Genomic DNA, 25,000 nt, shown 5'->3' with positions numbered 1-25,000 from the left:
TTTGGAGCTAAGAAAGCTGCAGTCTTTATATAGAACTAAGGAAAAATACAATTTGGGTCTACAGCTCCTTAAATATCAAGGTTCACCAAGAGAGCTTTAATTTCATGAGATCGAAAAGCTAAACTAGTTAGTTTAGTCATAGGAAAAGAAGTATGAGGAAGTTCTAGTTTCTTTTTATCTCTGCTTAATGTCAAACACATCTGCCAGAACGGGTCCTTTCCTTATGGACAGTGAGTGACAGAGCCATCTCGTTTAAGTAAAGGAGTAACAGTTGCATCTACACCAAAGAGTGCACATTTAAGATATATATATATATATATATATATATATATATATATATATATATATATATATATATATGTATATATATATATAAATATATATATATATATATATATATATATATATATATATAAATATATATGTATATATAAATATATATATATATATATATATATATATATATATATATATATATATATATATATATATATATATATATATATATATATATATATATATATACACACACACACACACACACACACACACACACACACATATATATATATATATATATATATATATATATATATATATATATATATATATATATATATATATATATATATATATATATATATATATTGATCATTTAGCCTAACCTTGTGTCTTATAATTTTTGATTGTCAAAATGTATGTAAAAGTTTTGCATTATAATGTCAAATCTTTATCAGTTCATGCCTAAACATTGTGTTTGTGTTTGGTTACAAATGCTATAATTTCTTATATACATATAAACACATGATTGACAAACACTCTTGTAATGCTCTTGGATGATCGTTTTGCCTCCTTGCAATTAAATGCGCAAGTTTAATTATTTTTTCAATGTTTTCACCGATTACTGTATTGAAACCATTTTTGCTTTTGTCATTGTTATATTATAATACACCACTCTCTTTTCCCAAAGTCAAAAGATTAAGGAGGGTACTAATCCTTTACAGGTGGCGGTGGGAGGAGATAGTAGAAAACTTTTGAGGAATAATCTAGGTGAAGGATTAACAAACCTTTTAATCCGACTCTAGCTCTTAATAAGTTCAGACCTTTTAGGATCCGACCTAACAAGAGGTGATCTGTACAGAATCAAACATCATGTTTTAGAGATACTTTTAAAATTATATTGCATCTAACACTTTATATCCTTTATGCCCTTCATTTTGTTATTGATTGAATTAATGTAATCATTTGCTCTCTTCTTCTTTGATGATTTTGTCCATGTAAATAAGCACAGTGTATCTATTTTAATGTTAAAATTTTATTGTATTTGTTCTTTAATTTTTATATATATTTTTTTTTATTTAATTATTTCCTTTCCTCACGGAACTACTTTTTCCTGTCTGAACCCTTGGGCTTATTGCATCTAAACTATGGTATTCCAGAGTTTAGTTAATTCGAATGATAAACCAGAACAAAATTTTATCAACTGAATAGAGAAAAAGGACGAAGGTCGAAATTATGAATCGATGATGAATTAAATAGCTGACGATAATTAAAGTTTTGTAACCTATGTATATATCTGCCTACATAAACAATCCTTTTCAAATGTCCATAAATTAACGTGAAAACAAGTACGCCTGATTAAAATTGTAACAGTGCATCAGCATGAGATAATCTCCAGAAAGGTCCAAAAATCCTTTTATTATTCTATTCTCGCAAGAGTTATATGGCCGTCGGACTAGGGTCTTTTTTCAGAATAATTTTGGCAAACTCAAAAAGCTGTGGACATATCATCGGCTTTTCCTGGGATGCATACTGATGCTGGGATTACACATTCCCGTGTCTTGCTCGTTTACTCCCGTAGAGGATTTATTGGCAATTGGCAACCAAACACGTCAAAGTTTGGTGCTTGCAAAGTAAACCTGGGTGTGTTGGTATGCTTGGCGTGTGGCGCCACGTTTTTTTGGGTGCCGAACATACTGTCTGTATCCGATCGGATGCAAATTACGGTCGGGGCCCCAGCCCGTCCATGAGCGAGTGTATAGATTTGATGGGTTTGACGGCTTGCTATGCGTCGGCAACATTTCTGATCGACATCCTAGCGGAAAATATTGGAAACTTCGGACCAGTTGGTATTTAAAGGGCAGGAAGATAATTCAGTTGGCTAGTTCAGTGACCGAGCATCTATTTTTCTATGTTGTAGGCCCAACTTTTGTCACTATATCATGTATTTTCCTATAACGACTGGGGTTCTTTGTTGTCTGTGCTACTGTATTTATTATTATATAAAGGAGTTAAAGTGAATGCATATGGAAACTAATTATAATACCACACGAAATTAATCATTCCAAAGTTATTACACAAAATTTTAAAAATACCATATTAAAAAAAACATACAAATAAGTAAAAGAAGTTAATACATGATGCAGAAAATAAAAACTAATGAAATGTATATCTTAAGTATATTTCCGAAAATTGTCAATGCACAGGAGTTCGTTCAAATTAAAACCAAGGTGGGGCTAAACACTGGCCTTTGGTCAGGAGTTGTCGTCTCCTATGTAATTAAATGGTATCATTTCGTACAGATTGGCTTTCTTGTCCTTCGTGGCTGATGATTCTTTTAACTTGGTTAGTGATGAATGGATTAGCATGTCTCTAAAAGAGGTAGCGGTCATCAAAACCTCCTACGGAATTCTATAATTCTTCGATAAAATTATCAGAAAACCTTAATAATTAGAAAACCTTGAAGTTGTTAACAGTAAAGACAGATTATACTTTGGATCAACCCTTTACCTCCACCCAGGACCCACACTTTAAGTGGGTCCAACTTGACACTCAGTTGCGAGGAGAATAAATTCTTTGACAGATAATCAGAAAGCATAAGGTCTTTGCTAGTAAAGATAGATTATATATCGGTTCCTTTTCTCTTAGATTAATTTTACTTCTGTGAGAGAGAGAGAGAGAGAGAGAGAGAGAGAGAGAGAGAGAGAGAGAGAGAGAGAGAGAGAGAGAGAGAGAGAGTTTTCTTCTTCGTTAATTTTTTCGTTTAGCACAGTGGTTCTCAAACTATTGTAAGATTTTTTGCATGGAGGTCTCTTTATAAGTTTTAGATTACTCGCCGGACTTTTTTTTAAATTAATAACAATTAACATTACAAAATATGCCATACGGTTACTGAAACAACACATTTTATCAAACAACTACATATTCAGAAAAGGGTAAAATTAAGGTACTAAAACAAAGGTATTTTTATTGGAAACCATTACGTATAAAAAAAATGGAAACTCTTTCCTACTGAAACATTTTTTTTTTTATTTGACAACCACTTAATTAATAAGAAAATGCAAATTATATTAAACAAAAAAACGTTTTTTCGGCCAAAACATATATAATCAGAAAATGCAACCTTATTTACCAAATGTACGTTCAATGAGATGGGTGCATTTGCTTTGCCTGAACCAATTCTTCTATATTTGGCTTTGTTTTACCCAGATCATGTGTTGCTTCTAATCTGTTTCGGGATTTTGATTTGATGGCAAGTAGTGTGGAAAATGCTGACTCACACTCATAGGTGGTTGCAAATGGAATCAACACTTTTAGTGCCATCTTTGCAACACTGGGATAGGAATTTGCCATTGCAATCCAAATATCACTACTGCACATTTCACGGAAAATATGTTTTGCACCTGCATCATTGATCAATTCAATAAATTGTTCTTGTATTGAATAATCCTCTGAAGGCAGATTATTAATAGAGAGTACAAAGGGGTTGTTGATAAACTGATAGTATTTTTCAAAGTTTTGTAGGTTAGGAAAATAATAAGTTATTTTTTCAATAAGAAGTGATACATGTTGTTTCATCAACTCTATGATATCGTCTTTGACATTAAGCTCATTCTCATCAATATATGTATTTGATTGTGGAAATGAAGCAAAATTATTCTTCTCTATCTTCAAAAGCCATTGTTCGAGCTTCATTTTGAAAGCAGTCATTTTTTCATGGCAATGGAGCACTGTGATCTCTTTTCCTTGCAGTGATAAATTGAGGGAATTCATGGATTCAAATATGTCTACCAAAAATGTCAGACATATAAGAAAACGGACATCAGAGAATTTTGCGTGATGTCTGACTTAGTGTCTACAAAAAATTGTTGAATTTCTTCACGTAGTACGAAAACTGTCTTCAATACTTTCCTTTTGGAAAGCCACCTTATGTGTGAATGCAATAAGAGTGTTTCAAATTCGGAATCACTCTCTTTACACAATGCAGAAAACAAACGAGAGTTAAGTGCATTAGCTTTAATGAAGTTAACTGCTTTAACCACCTCATCGAGAACATTGCTCAACTCATCAGGCATGGTTTTCATTACTAACGCTTGGCGGTGAATAGTGCAATGTGTACCAATAATATCTGGCAATTTTTGCTTAACCAAAGTTTGAAAACCAGAACGACAGTTACGACAACCAAGCATTAATGGAGCTCCGTCAGTACACACTCCATCATGTTCCCATTTGATACCTTGTCTCTCAAAAAAACTGTCCACTTTGTTAAATATATCCTTTGCAGTTGTTCTGGAGCTGAGAGTTTCACAAAACAAAAATTCGTCTTCCAGGTGCTTGTCATGTACGTATCGTACGCTGACGCAAAGTTGGGCTAAGTTGGAAATATCCGTTTTTTTTCATAAAGCTGGATTGCAAAAAAGTTGAAAATAGAATTCTGAATCTTGAAGATCACCCGCGACAGTATGTTATCAGACATCTCCGCTATACGCCTCCTTACAGTATCATTTGACAGGGAGACATGCTTCAGCTTATCAAGTTCAGAACTTCCAAATATATTCGGTATGATATCTTTGCAGCAAGGTAATATTAGTTGTTCTCCGATGTTGTGGGGTATTTTAGCAACAGCTATTTTCATTGAAGCCTCACAGGAGGCCATTAAACCAGACTTATTGTTCTGTGAAAACAAACGTGTTAGTGTCTGCATTAATTTTGAGCAATTGTTCGGCTTTGCGCCTGAAGAAGTCGACATCTTTGTTTATTGAACTCGGATGCTTCGTTTCCAAGTGTCTCTTTAACTTGCTGGGCTTTAGAGAAGTAGATGCCAACACCTCAGAGCACAAAACACACTGTGGTTTCTCTTCCCCTTTACAAGTTAATACAGTAAAAGCTAATTTCAAATATGAATCATCATATCTCATCTTTTTTTGAGCCGTTTTAAATCTAAAGGGGAATAATAAAATTGTAACAATGGAATAGTAAATAATAATTCTTAACCGTGTATAGGACTACCAGTGGTGGTAGTCTACAGTGGTAGGCTACCATCACTGGTAGTGATAATAGCGGGCACAGTTCAGAACAAACCACTTCACCTCGCAACATGCGTCAACACACTGACTCTTAAGGAGTCACTGTACACTGTACAGACATGCCATTCCAGATCTTTATTATAGTTTATTTATATTTTATTTTCTATTATATGCTAGTAATTGTCCTTGACACGCACACACATGCACACACACAAGTACAGTAGTATTATATGATTAATTTTTAATAAAGAGAGGGAGGGGAGTTAGGGAAGCAATTTGGTTGCTTTGACGTGCATACTGAAAGGCGCAGTACCTGTCTGGGTCATGTTGCCTAAAACGCACTCGGCCGACAGCTAGTCAGTAGTGTACAATGTCCAACGCTACCAAATGTACGATATAAAATCTATATTATTATAAATAAAACAAGTAGGCCTACAATGATTTGGTCTCTCCGTACCATGCACGATACCATCAATCACTTTTGTACTGTAATTTAACTACATCTCTGGTATTATTATTGATTTTCTAAATTTATAGATTATTCCCTTTTACTTACAAAAGGATTGCAAGAAATGTAATGTAAAATAATTGTTTTTGATTGTTTTTATTTACCCCATCTCTCTCTCTCATTTAAACAGTCGGACACAGGCAAAATGACGTGCGTTTGTGTGTACTTACCATTAAACTTTATTTTTATTCTTTTATTTTTTTTTTATCTGTCCCACTCAATAATATGTACTGCTTGATAGCTGCGCCTATCCTTGAATTGTAAAACATGCCCAAGTATATTTTACATTCATATAACTTCCATATTTTTTTCTTTTACTGTTTTATTCTCTCATAAAAAACTAGTGAGATATACAGTATATTGTGCTAGAGAATAAAGTTTTTTTTTTTTTTTTTTTTTTTTTTTTTTTTTTTTACCACCAGAAGCAAAAGAACATTTGTTGGCATATATTAAATGCCAAACCGGAAGGTGAGAGTGATCCTAATTATAGCCTACGTGTGAGGATGATTTGGTGGCTCCTTCACGGTCCCCCTGAGACGCCTTTGCGGTCCCTCCCGGACCCCAGTTTGAGAGCCACTGGTTTAGCGTGGAGTTTTGGAATATTGTGTCTTAGTTATATTTAAACACTGAAGAAATGTACGAGTGAAAATTGTTCAGCTAAAAGAGTTTACAATAATCATTACAACTTGTGGATTGAGACCAGATATTTATTTAAAAGGAAATTGGATTTCTCTCTACTACTATAACAATTAAAAACAGCATATATTGTATGCTTAACTCTGTTAGGTTTGACGGGTTTGCTCCAACGTTCGACCGTAAAGTGACGTACCTATTCACAAGTCAAACCGGCCGCTAACGGGAACATGCGTAGCCTACGTTAAACGTAAGCCTAAAGGTACAGCAAAGAGATTCTGTAACTATTGATACGAAGGCTATTCAAAGAGCAAGTAAAGCAACAAACGTGTCGGAAAAACTATTTGCAGACTAAACAAGGAAGCCTAGTAAAAAATTGTATAGCAAAAAAAATATTTTTATTATGAGAGACTTGAAGGTACTACTGCAGGATTCACTGGATATAGTAACAAAAGAAGAATAGACAAAGCTGTTAGACATGCGGAGACTGCAACATAGAGATACAAAGGAGAAAATTGCCATAGATAAATTTTTTGGCTCATTTGCCATTGATATCGACTCCTCTAACGACGACGACATAGATTACGATTTGCCATCTCGGAGTTCGCCATTTCTCGAAAAATTTACTGCTTAATTGGAAAATTAATGCAAAGAGCAATTTTCTTATTTTAACGAAACCTTCACAAAATTATGAACTTTAAAAACTTCAACCAAACAACAACCAAGAAATTGAATAAGATATAATAAAATAGTTTCATGTATTTCTGCTCAAATTAAAACCAATGCTGTTGTTGCTGCTGTCGAAGATGATCGCCTTAAATGGAGGTCAAAGGGATGGTCAAGCATCTCCAACTTCCAATGACCATTCTCAAGAACCCTTAGATAAGTATATAATACCAAATATCAGTTACACTAAAAATGGTAATTTAAACTATCGAAATCACTAATAAATAATTTAAACACAAGAATGCCATTCAAATATATGAATTTTATTAATAATGGATTCCACTTAACACTATCAAAATAATAATTACCCAAAGGCAATGGTCCACTTTGCGTATTAAGTATATTACTTGTATACAACGAGCCAAATTTACAGTAAGGCCAAACGAATAACCACCAAAGTAGTAAAAACAACGAATGTAAATAAATGACTGTTTAACATAAAATTGGCAAATGAGAAAATACCAAATTATGATACAACACTTAAATCATCTAACCAGCACAAAGTAACTGAAGATAAAATGAATCTCTTAACTATGACTGGGAAATTATAACATGGCAATCCAATAGAAATTGTAAATGATATAAATATTATCCAAGGGTATATTTATTTGTGGGGGCTATAAAGCAAAGCAAGGGACTTTCATTATTAAATGAACTATGGATTATAAATCATGAAATTTAAATGGCCTTTAAAAATGAAGATGTACCTCACAACCCATACTGTCCGTGTATGATGTTTGCAAATGTAACAAATCACAATTGGTGAGCTGGTTCTTGAAAAGGCTTCCAAGCAGAAGGCAACGTAAGATGCAGATCCATGGTGCAGATCACTTATTTTTTCACCATGACGATAAAGAGGTAAGTAAAGCTAATGTTGTCACTGGTGAAGATGGCTAAGAACAACATTCATTTTCATTAAAAGCCGTCCACTTCTCCTTTCTGTAAGAAATGTATAACGAGCAGCAAATCTCTTCAACGACCCAACCCATCTTAATTTTTAACAGGTTATTAAGGAATTGTCATCATTTTATGTAAACAAAAGTTATTTAAATACTAAAAAAGCATGTTAAAATAAAAATAGTTATTCAAAAAACTTACCAAATAACCATATTATAAAAAGAAACAGAAAACAAAAAATAACTGTGTTATTTTTCAACACCATTAGGCTAATGTTTTTTACCAAACATTTATTAATGTATTGATGAAAAATCGATAAATAAATAAACAACTGTTTTCATTTTCCTTCCAAAGATAAGAAGTGTCTTATTATTATTATTATTATTATTACTATCCAAGCTACAACCCTAATTGGAAAAGCAAAATGCTATAAGCCCAGGGGCTCCAATAGGGAAAAATAGCCCAGTGAGGAAAGGAAATAAGGAAATAAATAACTGAAGAGAACAAATTAACAGTAAATCATTCTAAAAAAAGTAACAACGTCATAACAGATATGTCATATATAAACTATGAACAACTTTAAAAGATGCTACGTAATGTATAATGATAATATCTATGCAGCAATTTTTATTTCATATATTAATAAAAGGAATATAAAATATATGTAATTGACACATATATAGAAAGAAATGAATAGAATGTGGAATGGAAATAAGTAAACGGTTGTAGGCTACTTATAAGAAGTCAACCTTTTTCTTATAACCCCAAGGTCTTCAATTCAAATCTACCCCTGGGTGTTTGATCCAACCTAACTTCAGGTGTGTTTGTTACAGGACTCGTAAAGGAAAGCGATCGGAAGAAGAGGAATCCTCCGCTAAGCATTTTGAGAAAGGCCGCCCCTCAATGGTCAGCTTTGATGGAAGTTAAGTTGTGACTATACCTACCATGGCTACAAAGCCTATACCCCCTGCCTTTGCTCCCTGTGCTGAATACTGTACTTAAAGCTCCTATTTAATGAGAATCCAGGGGTTAATGTGAAGCCTTGCTGGCTATCGGAGGTTACCAAGATGTTCAGCCTCGATCGGGAATTGGCTGAAGTTGGAATGTTTGAGGTCACTTCTCGATTTGTACAGTATACATATCGAGGCATCGCCTAGATATCATAAATATGGTCAAGGGTGGTGAGATTCTGTCACTTGTGTTAGATGTTCAAACTGCTGTAAACAGGCCTCATAGACTCCCTACATATCTCATCACTCGATATTCTGTGGATGTAAACCCTTCATTAGCTAAGGAACTGTCGGGATTGTACACTGTGCTTTGCTTCCTACAGGGTGTGAATTCCGTTAATCATATTGTTATTACTCTGAGCCACCCAGATCCGGCCATCCTTATGTTAATTTATCCTTCCTCCCATGTCTACCGTCTTGTGAACTATGCAAATTTCCGGACGAAAAGCCATGGTGCTTCAAATGTCATCACTGCCTCCTCGTCTAGTCACCATCCTTCCAAGCGAAATGTTCAATAACCAAGTGCCTGTGCCATTACAAACTGGGCGAAGCTCTGCACTTAAGGGAATTGTTCATAGTCACCACCCAGATGTTATTGTAATTCAGTAAGCTTTTGTAGATAATGCTGAGCTCCCTCACTCATAAGTTATGTGTCATACGCCCATTTAGTAAGACATAGCCTCATCACCTATATATGCACCCTAATGCAGCTTAGACTTCTTCAAAACTCTGAGGATGAAAATACAACATTTCAACTATTTGAGATTACTGTTGGCATAGGCACCATACAGCTGTGCAAGGTATATGAACCTCCTGGTAGAATAAATACAGCTAAGTTCCCAGTCGGCCCCCCCCCCAAAAAAAAAAGAATCCATAGTATGGTTTATATAAGACATTATAATGCCCGTCATCCAGATTTGGGAGATCTTGCTGGCATTGTGAACTGCAACTGGAACCTACTCCTGGGATGCATTTGTCGAAATAAACTGACCCGCTGGGACACTGGTGGATCTACGCATGCCAGTGATAGTACCTCTTCCCAAGTCGATTGTTCAACGTTTTCTATGCTCTTCTCTGATCACAGTGGTCTCAGCATCCATTATTCCCTTCCCATTACACCTACTCTAATACACAATTGCACTTACATTACAATCCTGCCTAAGTATTAGCCTACATTCATCTCATATATAACTAACCTTCTTCCTACATTTGACATCCACTGCCCTGAGATACTTTACTCCTTACTTGCTAGCGCCACACATGCTTTCCACACACAATACATCAGAAAGCCTCCTATTAGACCTCTTGCTGGTGCTATGACACTGGATAATCAAATTTCTCAGGCAGAGAAGAGGGCGATGGATGACGGCCTTTCCTTCATAAGACGACCAAGTTCTGAGACTCTGCATCAGTATCAATTATCAAGAGATGATCTAGTTCTTTACAATATTGTGTACAGAAAGATTCCTGGCACAAAAATAATCTACAGTGTCAACCATAAAACAATCATCTGTTGCATGTGGCACCTCATCAACAGAATTGTGAAGAAGAAACCCTTAAGTGTCCTCCACCACTGCCCCACTCAGTACTCACAAGGCCTTATTAATGAGTGTTCAACGCAGTCATGAACCATCAACATCCCGCTCACATACAAGACTCTCCTCACAAGAAAACACCAAGTCCTTCGTCTCAGTTCTGTCTTACTGAGCACTGATGGACCATGTACCCATAACTAAGGAAGAGCTACGGCATGCATTAGCAAGGAGTAGGAAGACAGCTCTTGGTGATAATGGCATCACCTCTGCAGTCTTCTGCATATTCATAAAAGTACCTGGCAACCCTTTCCTCTGCCTCTACAGTACTCATAGTATAATTGTACCCATTCCCAAGTCCGGCACTGACAAATTCAGATCTATCCCCCCCCATCCTGTTTCTGCAAAGTGTTTGAATGTATACTCATCTCATGTCTTATGTTCCAGCAGCAAGATAAGCTTTTCCAAAATATACGGCTTCCTACTCCAATGAGGAACACATCGTTGTTTCAGGGAGCTCTGCATTCGTTCCTTCCCAACCAGTATTGTAGCCTTCATTGATTTGAAAATTGTGTTTGACGTGGCAAATAGAGACATTATTTTAGACCAGCTTATTGATTTTGGAAAAAAGTAAACCTTTTGAGGTAGATACAGGATTATGTATAAAATAGAATCTCTTGTGTGCTGTTTAAAGGGAGCATTGAGCATTGCAGAGGAACTTGAACTTGTTACTATCCAAGGGGGAGTACTTAGTCCATTCTTGTTTAATATTTTCCTTCCTCACCATTTTTCCTTACTTCCTGACACTGATAACACAACCATCACTTATTATGCAGATAATAGATGCATACACTCAAAGTCTCCAGATCACTTGGAACACTTCCTCTCCTTCTACGGATCAGCATCCTCCTCAGGTCTTACCATCTCCCCAGGAAAAAGTAAAATCTTCTCCCTAGTCTAGCAAGAAATGTGCCAGAATTTACCACAAGGAAACAATGTTGTACCTTTGTGCAACAGCATATTTACTTGGGAGCACCAGTGCGAATAATACCCTCCATTCCAGCATAACAGAGAGTACATCCCATTGCTCAAGATCTGCTGGGCCAGTTACAATGATGACTGACTACTCTCAAATGGCATAATAATCATTCAGCAGGAGTATCTATCCCAGTTCCCAGAGCCTTATACATTGCCCTCATCCACTCAGTAGTATAATATCCTTCCCTTGCAGTATGTCAACTCTCCTGATCTACTCTACAGCTACTCAATAAATTCCAGAACCAAGCAAAGAGACTCAATTTAGGTTGTCCAGTGTCCACTAAAGTAAACATGTATTGGTGTGCTACTGTTATAAGCACACATTGAGTATGTGTTGTTTCAGATGTATGTAAATGGATAACTGAATACATCTTATTAGCTTTAAAGTATTTATTCTATAAAAACAACAGAGTTAAACATCTCCATCACTGGAGGAAGCTGGGTTGGTCAGATGACCAATTCTGGTGAAGTATAGATATGAACTGACTAACTTATCGATATCACAGATATCGTATGCTTAGTTTATATTAGATTCGTCATAAACTCGGAAGACACCTGCATCCGGTGACGTCACAAACTTTCACACGCTGAGACAATGTGTTGACGTCTAAGAAGAATGTTACATTGTCGAGGTTTGCATTGTACGTCCTGTTTATGAATTGAATGACTACAGCAAGTCCCACGGCTAGCTCCTACACCCAACATGACATATTACGTCATGTGTTTTAAACATGTAATATTAACTATTCTAATTATTACATAAGCTCGGCCAGCTATCTCAATTTTTTCACAAAAATTTAACAACAAGCCAAAACATGGTTACTAGGTGTGACTGGACATATGTATTATTCTTTGTTTAACTTTAACCATAATCAACCGAGGATGAATGTCCAAATAGACACATTGAAAAATAATAACAATAATGCATATGAAAAAGATATTAGCAAAGCAAAAAGAAAAATGCATGATAAAACAAAGATCATATATATGGTACATTGCTAGCAAATGATTATATGGTACCAAAAAAAAAAAACTTCTGACTTACATTTGATTCGGTAACTTGATAAAGAATAATTGTTACCCTTGTCAGAAACATAATACTCAATTTTTTAGTGCACAAACACGAATTCATGGTACGTACACGTACCACGGTTTCGTACATATATATATATATATATTTATATATAGGGCTGATATATTTTATTAGATGCCCATAGATTCTGTTATATATTTTTTTTCTCTTTTTAAATGTTGTTTTAAATGTATTTTTAACAATGCAAATGTAGAAAATTTCTTTAATTACATATTACTAGCGTAATAACAGCTTTTCATACAAACACTTCCCGACAATTTACTCCTTTAGCGAATGAGGTGGCCACTCAAACGGCTTTGAATTGAATCATGTATGGAGTATTGTCAGGACTAGGCGAATCGTTCCTTTGTAGCTGCCTGCTCTGCCGTAACCTACGCCAAACAAGGATGTTCACGGCGATAAATATCATCACCGTGATAACCAGTCCTGCTAGTAGTATGGGGTGAAGAATTTCCTTATAAGTCGGTGACAGGTGGTCCATTTCGGTTAGTTTCATCAACCGCTTTACCACATGTCCGTTGTACGGGAGAGGGAGTGCTGGCATTGTAGAGGTCCACGTGAAGTTCGCGAAGTATTCTCGTTCTCTGATGATTGTCCGTAGACCAGTCACCATGGAATTCGGGGAAGTCCCGACACAACCATCTGCTGCGACAAAGATGTGGCTGAAGGACGTGGATCCGTCAGGGCATGATACATTGAAGCCGTCCTTGTCGTATCGTATCCACGAGCCATTGTTCAGTCTGCAATTGAACTCATTATTGTCAAAGGGATAAAGCTTATCCAGACAATTTTCACTTGTATGGGAGAGAGCACCGTCTAGCACTATACCTAACTCGCATGAATCCATTAAGTTTTTATGGAATTCAAATGAGTCAGCTGTACATATTTTTCTATCCATTGCGTCTGAACAGTGAGTTAATTGATTTAAGTCTTTAATGACCGTATATGTTTCCTTGTCTGGGGAAATCAATACGTGTCCTGTCAAACTGGATATTACTGGATTTGAGTGATTCGTCATGAAAGTCGGAAATGGTGATATCCTGTAAGATTGCCAGGCATCAGAAGAATCAAAGGGAATTGTAATCCTAATCTTGTTATTATCTATGTTTACTGTAATTAGGCTGTAATAAAATTCTAACCTATGTTCGTCTAACAAAGGAACATAGCCTAGTTTATCCCTTCCGTTCTCCAGAATTAACTTTAAGTAACTTATAGGCAACAAATGGGGCGACAATACACCTTTAGTTGCTAACGTGATAGCTTCTACATAATCCTTGGATTTCTCAATGAAATGTGCAATTCTGTTATGTATGTGATCTATCTTTGAATCATAATATGTTAATGTTGCCAACAAATCCTGTACTTCCATAATTTGAACGATATTATTTGAATGTTCATTTAATAAATCCATAATTTTATTGATTGATTCCTTAGTTCTGACATAATCAATTCATCTTTATGAGTCAAGAACTCAATTTTCTTATTTTGATTACTAATTTTAAGACGATTGGAAATTCCTAAATCTAAACTTGCAACAGACCCAAAGATGCTTAATGCAGCATAAATAAACGGATTCCGTCTTTCTTTATGTTCGTGTCCTACAGTCCACATCAAAAGGTCATAAGCCAAAGATCCTGTCTCGTCAGTCTTATTTTTCAAGTCATCAGATAGCATCTCTGCAACTTTTAATGTTGATCCAAGCAAACTCTCTGTAGTCAAATGAAAATGTCTTCTATGCAACTCATCCAATGATGCAGAAAACCTTGAAATGGCGGTTCTTAAGCTAGTGACATCATTCTCTTGAAGAAAAATTGCTTGCATATGCACTTCGACAATTACGTTGGTTGATGTAATAAAAATGTCTTCTTGTCTTTCAACTATATTGCCATATTTAAAATATATATTTTTAGTTTTAGAGCTCATCCCATACGAGAAAAATGTCTGAGCGAACAATATCACTCCCAACAACAAAAAATTCATCTTGGAAACCTGTAACAAGAAAAAATATATGTAATTACTCCTGTATTAAAAAGAAAACTTTTAATCACATAAGATAAAATAAAATTTTCCCTCACTTCTTTTCCCCTCTTTTTTTTAATTTCTTATGTGAGCCAATGGTACTATTCTCTCATCCGTGGGTTGGGATACGTTTTGAACTCTAAACCTATTGGCCATTAATGTTTCCAAAATGTTAAATGGGCCTTCAAACTTAGGTGTTAGTTTATAATTGAGCCCTTTTCGTACATTGATTTGAATATATATGTTATCACCCACGGTATATGTTTTAGTTGGTTTCGCTATTTTATCATGATTCCTTTTCATTATGATTTGTGATTCTTCTAAATTCTTTCGAAGGATATCATATCGACTTATACTTGCATTTATACATTCTTTTAAAGGATTTGATAGATTAGTTGTAGGCGTTAATACATGGAAAGATGTTCTAACTGGGGTACCATACAATGCTTCATGCGGTGACATTTTAACTGATATATGATATGAATGATTCAGAGTACTCAGTGCCGCCGGTATTGCAATATCCCAGTTGGGGTCTGATCCCCCTAGTGTTACCCTCAATATATTCAATATCTTCCTATTTGCTCTTTCCACTAGCCCATTCGACTCTGGGTGATATATCATGGTATTTATTTTCTTTATGTTGAGGAATTCACACAATGAGGTAAGAAAGTGATTATTAAATTCACCACCCGAGTCTGAGATTATCATGTGTGGAATTCCATGTTTACAAATGTAACACTCGTAAAACTTCCTAGCGCATTCAATCGCAGTTTTAGTTTTAAGTGCTATTAGTTCTGTATATCGAGTTAAAGCATCTATAATTACTAAGAGGTGCTTATTTCCTCTGTCTGACTCGTAAAATCCTGTTAACAAATCTAAATGTATTCTTTCAAAGGGTTGATTGGGCACAGGATAAGCTCCTAGGGTGACTGGTGTTTTCGTATGCCCTTTGTTTTCCTGACATGTGCGACAATTAGCTATGTGTCTTTTTATATCTGTAAGCATTGTATGCCAATAAAACAATGATTTGGCTTTCTGTGACATTAATGAGAACCCAGGGTGTCCATGTAATGGATTTGAATGCAACCAATTCAGGACAGTGGAAATAAGTGAGATTGGTACTACTACCTGGTCGTTAGTTACATGTGGTGTATTGCGGGTTTTCCTTGTCACAGTCCTACACAGAATATTATCTTTAATTATATAATTCTGCTGCTTATACTTGATATATTCCTTTTCTTTATGATTGCCTTTCAAAGCATTTATAATTGTTTCTAATTTCTGATCTTTTCTTTGCTCAGTCTGTAACAATTCAGCTCTTCAGCCTAAATCTTCTTGTTCAGATATTGTTTTTACAATAGGCATGGATGTTGATATATCTATTAATCCAGCTAAAGGCTCCGTACAAGATGACACGGGGTTGCGTGATAATGCATCCGCAATGATATTTGCTTTCCCAGGTAAATACCCGATTCTTGCGCCAAAATCTTGAATGATCAAATGCCACCGAGTTCGTTTAGGGCTTTGGTTGAAGCCTTTAAAGAACTCTGTTAGTGGTTTATGGTCAGTAAGAACCTTAACGGGATAACAGTAAATTATGAACTTAAAATGCACTAGCGAATTAACAATAGCTAGCCCTTCCTTGTCTATTACTGCATACTTACTTTCGGAAGTTCTCAATTTTCGAGAATAGAAAGCTATCGGGAAAAATTGTTTATCATATTGCTGAAGCAATACCCCTCCTACTCCTAAGTCTGAGGCGTCTGTTGCAATGAAGAATTCCTTACCGAAGTCAGGAAATTTTAAGATAGGAGAACTACACAGTTCATCTTTCAAAGTATTAAACGCCTGTTGATGTTGCTCATCCCATATGAAATCTACGCCCTTCTTCGTAAGATCAGTTAAAGGAGCGGCTATTATTGAATAGTTGCGTATAAAACGCCTGTAATATCCACTACAACCCAGAAATTGCTGTATTCCTTTGACATTAGTAGGTATGGGAAAATTACGTATAGCCGACACCTTATCATGGACTACTTTAAGACCTTGGCTTGACACCATGAAACCCAAATATATCAATTCTGTTTTGAAAAATTCACACTTACTAATCTTTACCCTTAAGTTATGTTGTCTTAATCTCTGTAGTACTAGTTCCAACTTACGTAGATGTTCTTCTAAGGTGTTGGAAAAGATTACAAGATCATCCATATAGGCATGCAATATATCCCCTAACAAGTCTCCAAACACTATGTTAATCATTCTTGTAAATGTTATAGGAGCACAACGTAAACCAAAAGGCATCCGTAAAAATTCATAATGTCCCCTGGCTGTGCTGAAGGCTGTGTATGGGATACTATCTTCTTCTAATGATATCTGGTGAAAGCCTTTAAGTAAGTCCAAACTTGTAAAATATTTATTCTGACCTATCAAAGACAAAATATCGTCAGTACATGGCACTGGGAATCGATCAGGGATCGTTTCCTCGTTTAGATGATGAAAGTCGACGCAGATACGCCATGTTTGATTTTTTTTCGGTACAACTATTAAAGGAAAATTATAAGGCCTGTTTGATTTCCTAATGACTCCTTCTTCTAGCATTTTACCTACTTCATCATTTATTTCATTCTGGAATTTCATAGGGAGTCTGTACGAGGGTACATATATAATTTTCTGCTTGTCCTTTAACCTTATTTGATGCTCGATCACATCTGTTTTTCCTAAGGATCCATCCGTAGTGGAAAAAACATCATGATATTTAGTTAAAAGTTCAAAAATTTTCTGCTGAATTTCTTCGTCTTGAATGTCCTTATTGATTTTATTTTTAATAGATCGCAAAAGGGATTCATCCGCAACTGATTGAGAGTGATTGATTTCAGCAACGGTAAGAATACGATGTTTATAAACTTCTACATCCAAGATATGTTGATTTTTGTGAATGACTAAAGTGTTATTTAAATGATTACAGACTTCGATATTACATTGCTGATGTGAGCCTACTGTATAAATAGCTTGTTTGACAGACAATCCGTTAGTTTTAAAAGTATCGGAAAGGATTAATATTTCAGATCCCGGTAGTGTTTTCTTTATTTGCACTATTAAATTCGAAGGTATGTTTGGTTCGATAGATTGCGTGCAAGATGATATTACGGGTGAACGAGAATTCTGCTGGGTCGCGTATATTATTTCTTTATTAGTGAGACAAGTTATTGGTTCGTCAACGTACGTTACGGTTACATTTGTCGTCTCCTTTTTATCCAAAACTGATTTTAAGGTATTAGAAGACTTATAGAATTTCCCTTTGATATACACGCCGTGCTTGGCAGGAGCTAAGATAATGTTTTGATTTCCCATAAATGGGTATCCCATAATTACAGCTGGATACATATTAATGTTTTTTACAACAACAAATGTATCGGCAAACGTGCGATTACCGACTCTGAACTGAACATGAGTTATGCCTACGACGTTTAATTCATAATTTCCTATACCTGAAAGTCTAATTCCTGCTTTTTCAATCGGAAAGTTCGAAAACAACAAATGATGTGTCTTCAAATCCATGATATTACGTGGACTACCAGAGTCAAAAAATAACGTAAAGGATTTGTGTTCTAAATTTACAGCATATAAGGTTGGCCGTAACTCATTTTGGCTTATTATTGTATGAATTCGTTGCAAATCTACGGGAGCATGCACTGTTTTACTTAATTCGGCCGTGTGTTTCATAGGAAAATCTATTGTCTCACAATGATCTGATAAAACATTAAATGGATTATTCAATACTATTGATGTTGACATGAATGACCTTGACCCAACATCACTCTCTTCCCCTCTAGAGTTAACTATGTGGTATTTGCTTTGCTCTGCACATTCTGAAAATTAGTCTGACCTTGCGAGGTCTGGTTTGACGGCCCAGGCTCAGCGATATTTGAAGAAGTGTTTGTTTGTTTTGGACTCTGAACTGCATTGACATTTGGTTGTTTCTTCTTATTGTTAAAATGAGGATTTTTCTTTTTATTTCCATATGGAACTGACTGTGGAATTGACTGTGTATTTCTGGGATATTGTTGTGTCTTACGCGAGTAATATTGACTATATGAATGCGTTGCAGTGTTGTGAATTGAGCAAAATTTCATTCTGCAGTGTGCGCTTATGTGACCTTGACGTTTGCAGTTATAACACGTCATTCCCGCTACTGGACTGCTTACTACGTTCACTGTTTGTGGTTTTGTTTCATTCTTTGCAAAAACTTGAGTTAACACGAGATCGAGATCTGGACACTTGGACATGTGTTTCTTTATCTGTTTATAGACATCCAATTCCGTACTTGCAGGCGTTAACTTCTTATCAAAACACCGCACTAAAGCTTCAGGCAACATAAGTGTCATGCAAGTTAAATACATTAATCGTAAAAAATCTTTCACGGAGATGTTATCGTTAGTAACCCAAGTGGAATTACCTAAAATGTCCTGATATTCGTTAAGCCTATCAGCTATGAGAGCTGCTCTCTCAATAACATTAAGCCGATTCATAGTGGCTTGATTAAGTGTATTTCGTAACGTTAATACTACATCCAAGGCTTCCTCACCCCCATAGATCGCGCGTAACCTAACTTTGAAATCATCCCAAGTAACTGCTTCTTGAAATGAAACACCTCTTAAATACGCACTCGCATCCCCCTTAGAAAAATCTATAAAACTTTTAGCTTCTTGTAATTGTACAAAAGGGTCTATGATTTGTTTGGCATTTAAATGGGCATCGACGGATGAAATCCATGACTCCATATTTTGTGGCAAGAACCCGTTGACTCGACCCTGAAAAGGAAGGATTGCTGACCTGGCATTTACAAGCGTCACAATTGGAGGAGGATTAGTCTGGCCTACACCCCTAGGTCCAGGGGAAGGGCTGACAGGAGGAGTCATGACTGCTGTATTTTTTTTTTTCCTATCTCTTTGACCCCTTGCAATTCTATCAAAATATCTATATGAGTACAGATGCCCACTGCGTAAACGCATATGTATAATAAAATTCCCCAAACAATGTTACTAATCCCAAAACATTTCCCGAGAATTTCTGAAAGAAAAAGGAATTAGCACAAAGAAAGAAAAATTCTAAATGAGAATTCGGAGTTTCCTTTAACAAAGATTAGCAATTCACTCACCCCAGTAATAATCGACTAACGACTCGTGATAACTACACTTCACTGCCCAAACTAGAATGAATTAAAAAAATCTGTACTTAGCTTATATATGGATCTGCGTGATGTCGACACGTCCTCTCTCTCTCTTGATGTTTTGTTAGCAATGTATCGTTCGAGTTTCTTGTTGAATGTAGTGCTTCCTGGATATGTTTTGCAATTGTTGAACGCCAGTCCTTGGGTTTCCTAGGATGTTGATTGAAGATTCAGGTTGTATTCTAACATTTGTCAATGTTAACTGTTTCGTTGGACTATAATACTTAGTCAAAATTGTAGATTCATGTAGATAATGTTGAGTTCTTGAAGATCTTTCTCTGGTTTTACAGCTTTTATTTTGAAGTCTTGAAGATCTTCCTCTGGTTTTAAAGCTTTTATTTTGAAGTCTTGAAGATCTTTCTCTAATTCTTAGAGTTTAACCGCTGTCTTAGAGTTTAACCGCTGTCTTAGAGTTTAACCGCTGCCACCATTTATTGGTGTGCTACTGTTATAAGCACACATTGAGTATGTGTTGTTTCAGATGTATGTAAATGGATAACTGAATACATCTTATTAGCTTTAAAGTATTTATTCTATAAAAACAAGAGTTAAACATCTCCATCACTGGAGGAAGCTGGGTTGGTCAGATGACCAATTCTGGTGAAGTATAGATATGAACTGACTAACTTATCGATATCACAGATATCGTATGCATAGTTTATATTAGATTCGTCATAAACTCGGAAGACACCTGCATCCGGTGACGTCACAAACTTTCACACGCTGAGACACTGTGTTGACGTCTAAGAAGAATGTTACATTGTCGAGGTTTGCATTGTACGTCCTGTTTGTGAATTGAATGACTACAGCAAGTCCCACGGCTAGCTCCTACACCCAACATGACATATTACGTCATGTGTTTTAAACATGTAATATTAACTATTCTAATTATTACACATGCACCATGAAATCCATCTCCCTCCAATTGTTGAGAGAATATAGTGCAATGTCACCTACTTCAGTATCAAATACCTGTATTATCCTCACCTGTCCCCTCTCTATGCATACATTATCAGGACTTCTCTGGATCTAGATGCCTCGCGTCCACAACTACATACAGGGGGAAGTACACTGGTCAGTACAGTCTGTTCAAGCATTCGTGGGCATGACATCAACATCGTGGCTGAGGATGTGGATCATGGCTTCTCATCCTGGCAGACTCCTGTGCTGACAATCTCTTACATTCCAGTCTCCAAGACTGACCTGCTTCAACTTCAACAACAACGTACATTGGAGACCATTGACCGACAATCCTTGTCCCTCTGTATAGCACATCACCTTTACACGGACGGCTCCCTGCAGCAGAATAGCAGTGCTGGATATGCTCTCCCGTACTTTGGAACCCCCACCAGAGGGTTGTTCAGGCCATTGCCTCCCAAAGTCACCAACTCCATGTATTGTGAACTACATGGACTTCTAGATGCAGTTATTTTAATCACATAGACCATAAACAACAGCTTGATCTTCAATAATTTGCAACCAGCACTTCAAGCCCTCTCATCGCACAAACCAGCATACCAACACCTGGGTACACAAATAATTAGGCAACTAGACATGGCCAACTTAAGCTCACTGGTGGTGCACTTTATGTGGATTCCCTCTTACGTGGGTCTTTTAGCTAACTGCATGGTTGACCATCTCCTAAAGGCTGCATGTCAACTGGATCCTCCAGAGGCTGATGCTCCTACTCTATCTCTCCTGTGCTGCAGAAAAATGATGCGTCAGGCTGCCTGCTCACATACCCATCGTCGTAGTAATGTCAATAAAGCTACTATTGTATCAATACAGCAGGTAACTGAGCAAGAAGGAGTTCCTCACCTCTCCTCCTTTAGGATATGTGACTCACCCAATATCAACACCCTGGAACACTATTGCCTGGAATGTCCACTTCTAAGTGACTTATTACGGCAATTACTCACAGTATCAAGTATATTTGAATAATTATTAATAGATAATAATTTTCATTAGCCAACCTCACTTGGGTGGATACTTAATAAGCATCACCTTTTAGTAAATTGACTATGTTGTGATATCAGCGAAAGATGGGTAATACCTATCTATGAAAGCAAACTAAATTTTATTTGATATTCCATGTTAATTCTTTTTTGTATAATCTTTTAATGTATAGATGTAAACAATATTATTGTTACAACAAATATATACTCAAATGTCAGTGTAAATCCTATTTTGTATTCCTTATGAACTCTTTTGGCATAACTATATAAATGTAAACAATGTTATTGTTACCATGTACCCAATAGTCTGATAGCAAATGGGCGGATTAAATTGATTAAAAAATCTCCCTCCCTCCCTCCCTCTCTCTCTCTCTCTCTCTCTCTCTCTCTCTCTCTCTCTCTCTCTCTCTCTCTCTCTCTCTCTCTCTCTCTCTCTCTAACACACTTTTTCAGGTCACACATGTTTATTTCTTCGGCCTTCATTTTCACAAGCATTTGTAAACTATCTTGAAATAGCATAGGCGACGACTGCCACTAATAAGAACTGACAGTTTTGTTTTGAAATGGTAAAAAAAAACTTATTTTACCGATTATTTGTCTTTTTTGTAGCGCTTACCGAGTTATTATTATTATTATTATTATTATTATTATTATTATTATTATTATTATTATTATTATTATTGTAATTATTGATATTATCATTATTATTATTATTACTCTTATTATCATTCTTATTATTATTGTTATTATCATTATTATTATCATTATTATTATAGTTGTTGTGATTATTATTATTATTATTATTATTATTATTATTATTATTATTATTATTATTATTATTATTATTATTATGATGATGATGACAACTCCCAAAAAGTAATTCATGATTGAACGATTGGGCTCCGTAAGTGTTATTATCATGTGATTAGTGTGTTTAAGGACGATGGTGTACTAAATACACTATACTGAGCATGTTCCCGACAATAAACCACTGAATAAAATGAAGAAACAAAGATAAACAAAAAATAAAATTGAATGATAAGTAAGTATAAATTAGAATAGAATATATCTTTGTTTAAATATCTAAAGAAGGTACCAACTTCTATATAAAAATAGAATGTTTGATTATACCACTACTCTGGTCTGTAAGTCAAAAGAAAAATAGGAAATGATATAGAAAACATTAACGTAATAATGAACTATATATTTTTATACAGAGTTTAATACAGGTAAATGGAAATTTATTGGTCCTACAGCATTCTTTATCTACATAAAATAAATATTTATAATAAACTGCATTATTTGCTCTGTGTAAGGTAACACATGTTTATATACACTAAGGAAATATGGAAAAATTGTTCCTGGTGGAAAAATAAACTCTGTTAGGAAAAAAACATGAAAAATATTATATTGAAGAACCCTAACTAGGTCAAGCCTTTTTGATGTTGTTATGACCCTTCAAAGTCTTCACTGCAATTAGGCCTTACAATTTCATTTTATATGATTCCCTTGCACAGTTGGCTTTATTAATTACGGTACACTTCGAGGGAAGCCAAGGAGACGTGTGACAGCTATACATTGTAGCATGTAATGCTGTGCTTATTAAAAGAGAATCTGATGGCAACACTGCTTGTAAATCAAAGTCGCTAAATTCATATGTCAGTGATCAAAGCATTTTCATGAATTTTACAAAGTGCTGTATAGAAATATATTATTATTTGTTTAATAGAACTTCATAAAATTAACAAAAAGGCTTGAGCTTGTGTTTACTAGCTCAACAATCTGTTTTAGCTAACACAGCTGCCAGACGTCTACCAGGCATCCTGTGAAGTGTACCAGAGTTGATGAAGCCAACGCCACGTCTTTCAGTCTTTAGCCAGAACCTAATGTTTATTCCAATTTGTGTTACAGACAAAGAGCACTGACGTATTTGTAATGACCTATCCAAAATGTGGCACAACATGGACTCAAGAAATTGTATGGACAATGAGGAATAATCCAAACCTTGACAACCCAGCTGGAAAAAAATTCATATTTGTTAGATCCCCGTTTTTAGAGTAAGTTCAGAAATTTCTTAGATCTATTCTTATTATTAGAAATGTCTTGGCCGCTGTTCGAAAAGTCAATACAGATATTCAAGAATAATGGAAAGTATTTGATCTGTGAAAGATAATTTTGTTAATTTGAGTGTTTGTAACGGATAACATCAGTTTGTTCTATCTCAAGGAAATTTAATGATTACCTTTTACATTATGAGATGGTAGATAATCGAAAAGTCAGTATAAATGTTTGAGAATAACTGGTCAAATTACAGTTTCAAGCATAATCTGCTATCCAGTATGAAATGATTTTTTTCTAGCTTGAGTAGTGTCAGTGAAAGGTAGGGCAAGGTTAGAAAAGAAACTATAAGACAGATTATTCGAGTGCCATATGTGGATGAGATAATGTTGAGGGGTAAGTAGAGATGGTTTGGCCCCTGTTCTTTGCACTCCCCAAGAGAGATTAGTTCACCAAACATTTAATTTGGCTCTACAAAGCACTAGAAGAGTTGAAAGTCCCAGGCCTACATGGTTGAGGTCTATGTAGAATGAAGCAGTAAAGGATGAATGGAGAAGTATTGATTTAGAATCTCGAGATAGAGACGATTGGCGAAATCTAATGGAATCCCTTTGCCTCAATACGCGTAGGAGATGATGCTGATGAATGGTGTGTTTTCAATTAATTTGACCTTTATTTCTGCCGAAAATAATCAGATATAGAGATACACGGCACCCCTTAATAACTACAAAAATATGATTCCACGGTGGGAAATCGGGTTTTCTGGGGGGAAATACAGAAAACGGGTAAAATAAAAACGCGTAAAATAAGAGAAGCCGTCCAACCTCCCCCCCTAAAAAAAAAATAAAATAAAAATAATAATAATGACAAAACACGGTGAAAACACTGGAGCTTTTATTTGCCAGACTTCTGGACGCATAGAAAACGTGATTTTCCATCCAATTTCCTATGGAGTCGAGTTGTTCGTAGTAGGCTGCACCATAGTGCAACAGGAT

General features: G+C 35.6%; 1 protein-coding gene across 2 annotated transcripts in view; it reads left to right on the top strand.

Moving 5' to 3' along the window:
* LOC137623811 (sulfotransferase 1C4-like) overlaps positions 1–25,000 on the top strand; it is a 54,642-nt gene that overhangs the window by 16,593 nt on the left and 13,049 nt on the right. For both annotated transcript variants that reach the window (XM_068354624.1, XM_068354625.1), the window contains one exon: positions 23,859–24,004. In XM_068354624.1, the coding sequence (XP_068210725.1) occupies positions 23,859–24,004 (146 nt within the window). The remainder of the gene's footprint in view (positions 1–23,858; positions 24,005–25,000) is intronic.

This window comes from Palaemon carinicauda, chromosome 30 (genome assembly GCF_036898095.1).
Source record: "Palaemon carinicauda isolate YSFRI2023 chromosome 30, ASM3689809v2, whole genome shotgun sequence".
NCBI lineage: Eukaryota > Metazoa > Arthropoda > Malacostraca > Decapoda > Palaemonidae > Palaemon > Palaemon carinicauda.
This window is presented reverse-complemented; position numbering and strand designations above follow the sequence as displayed.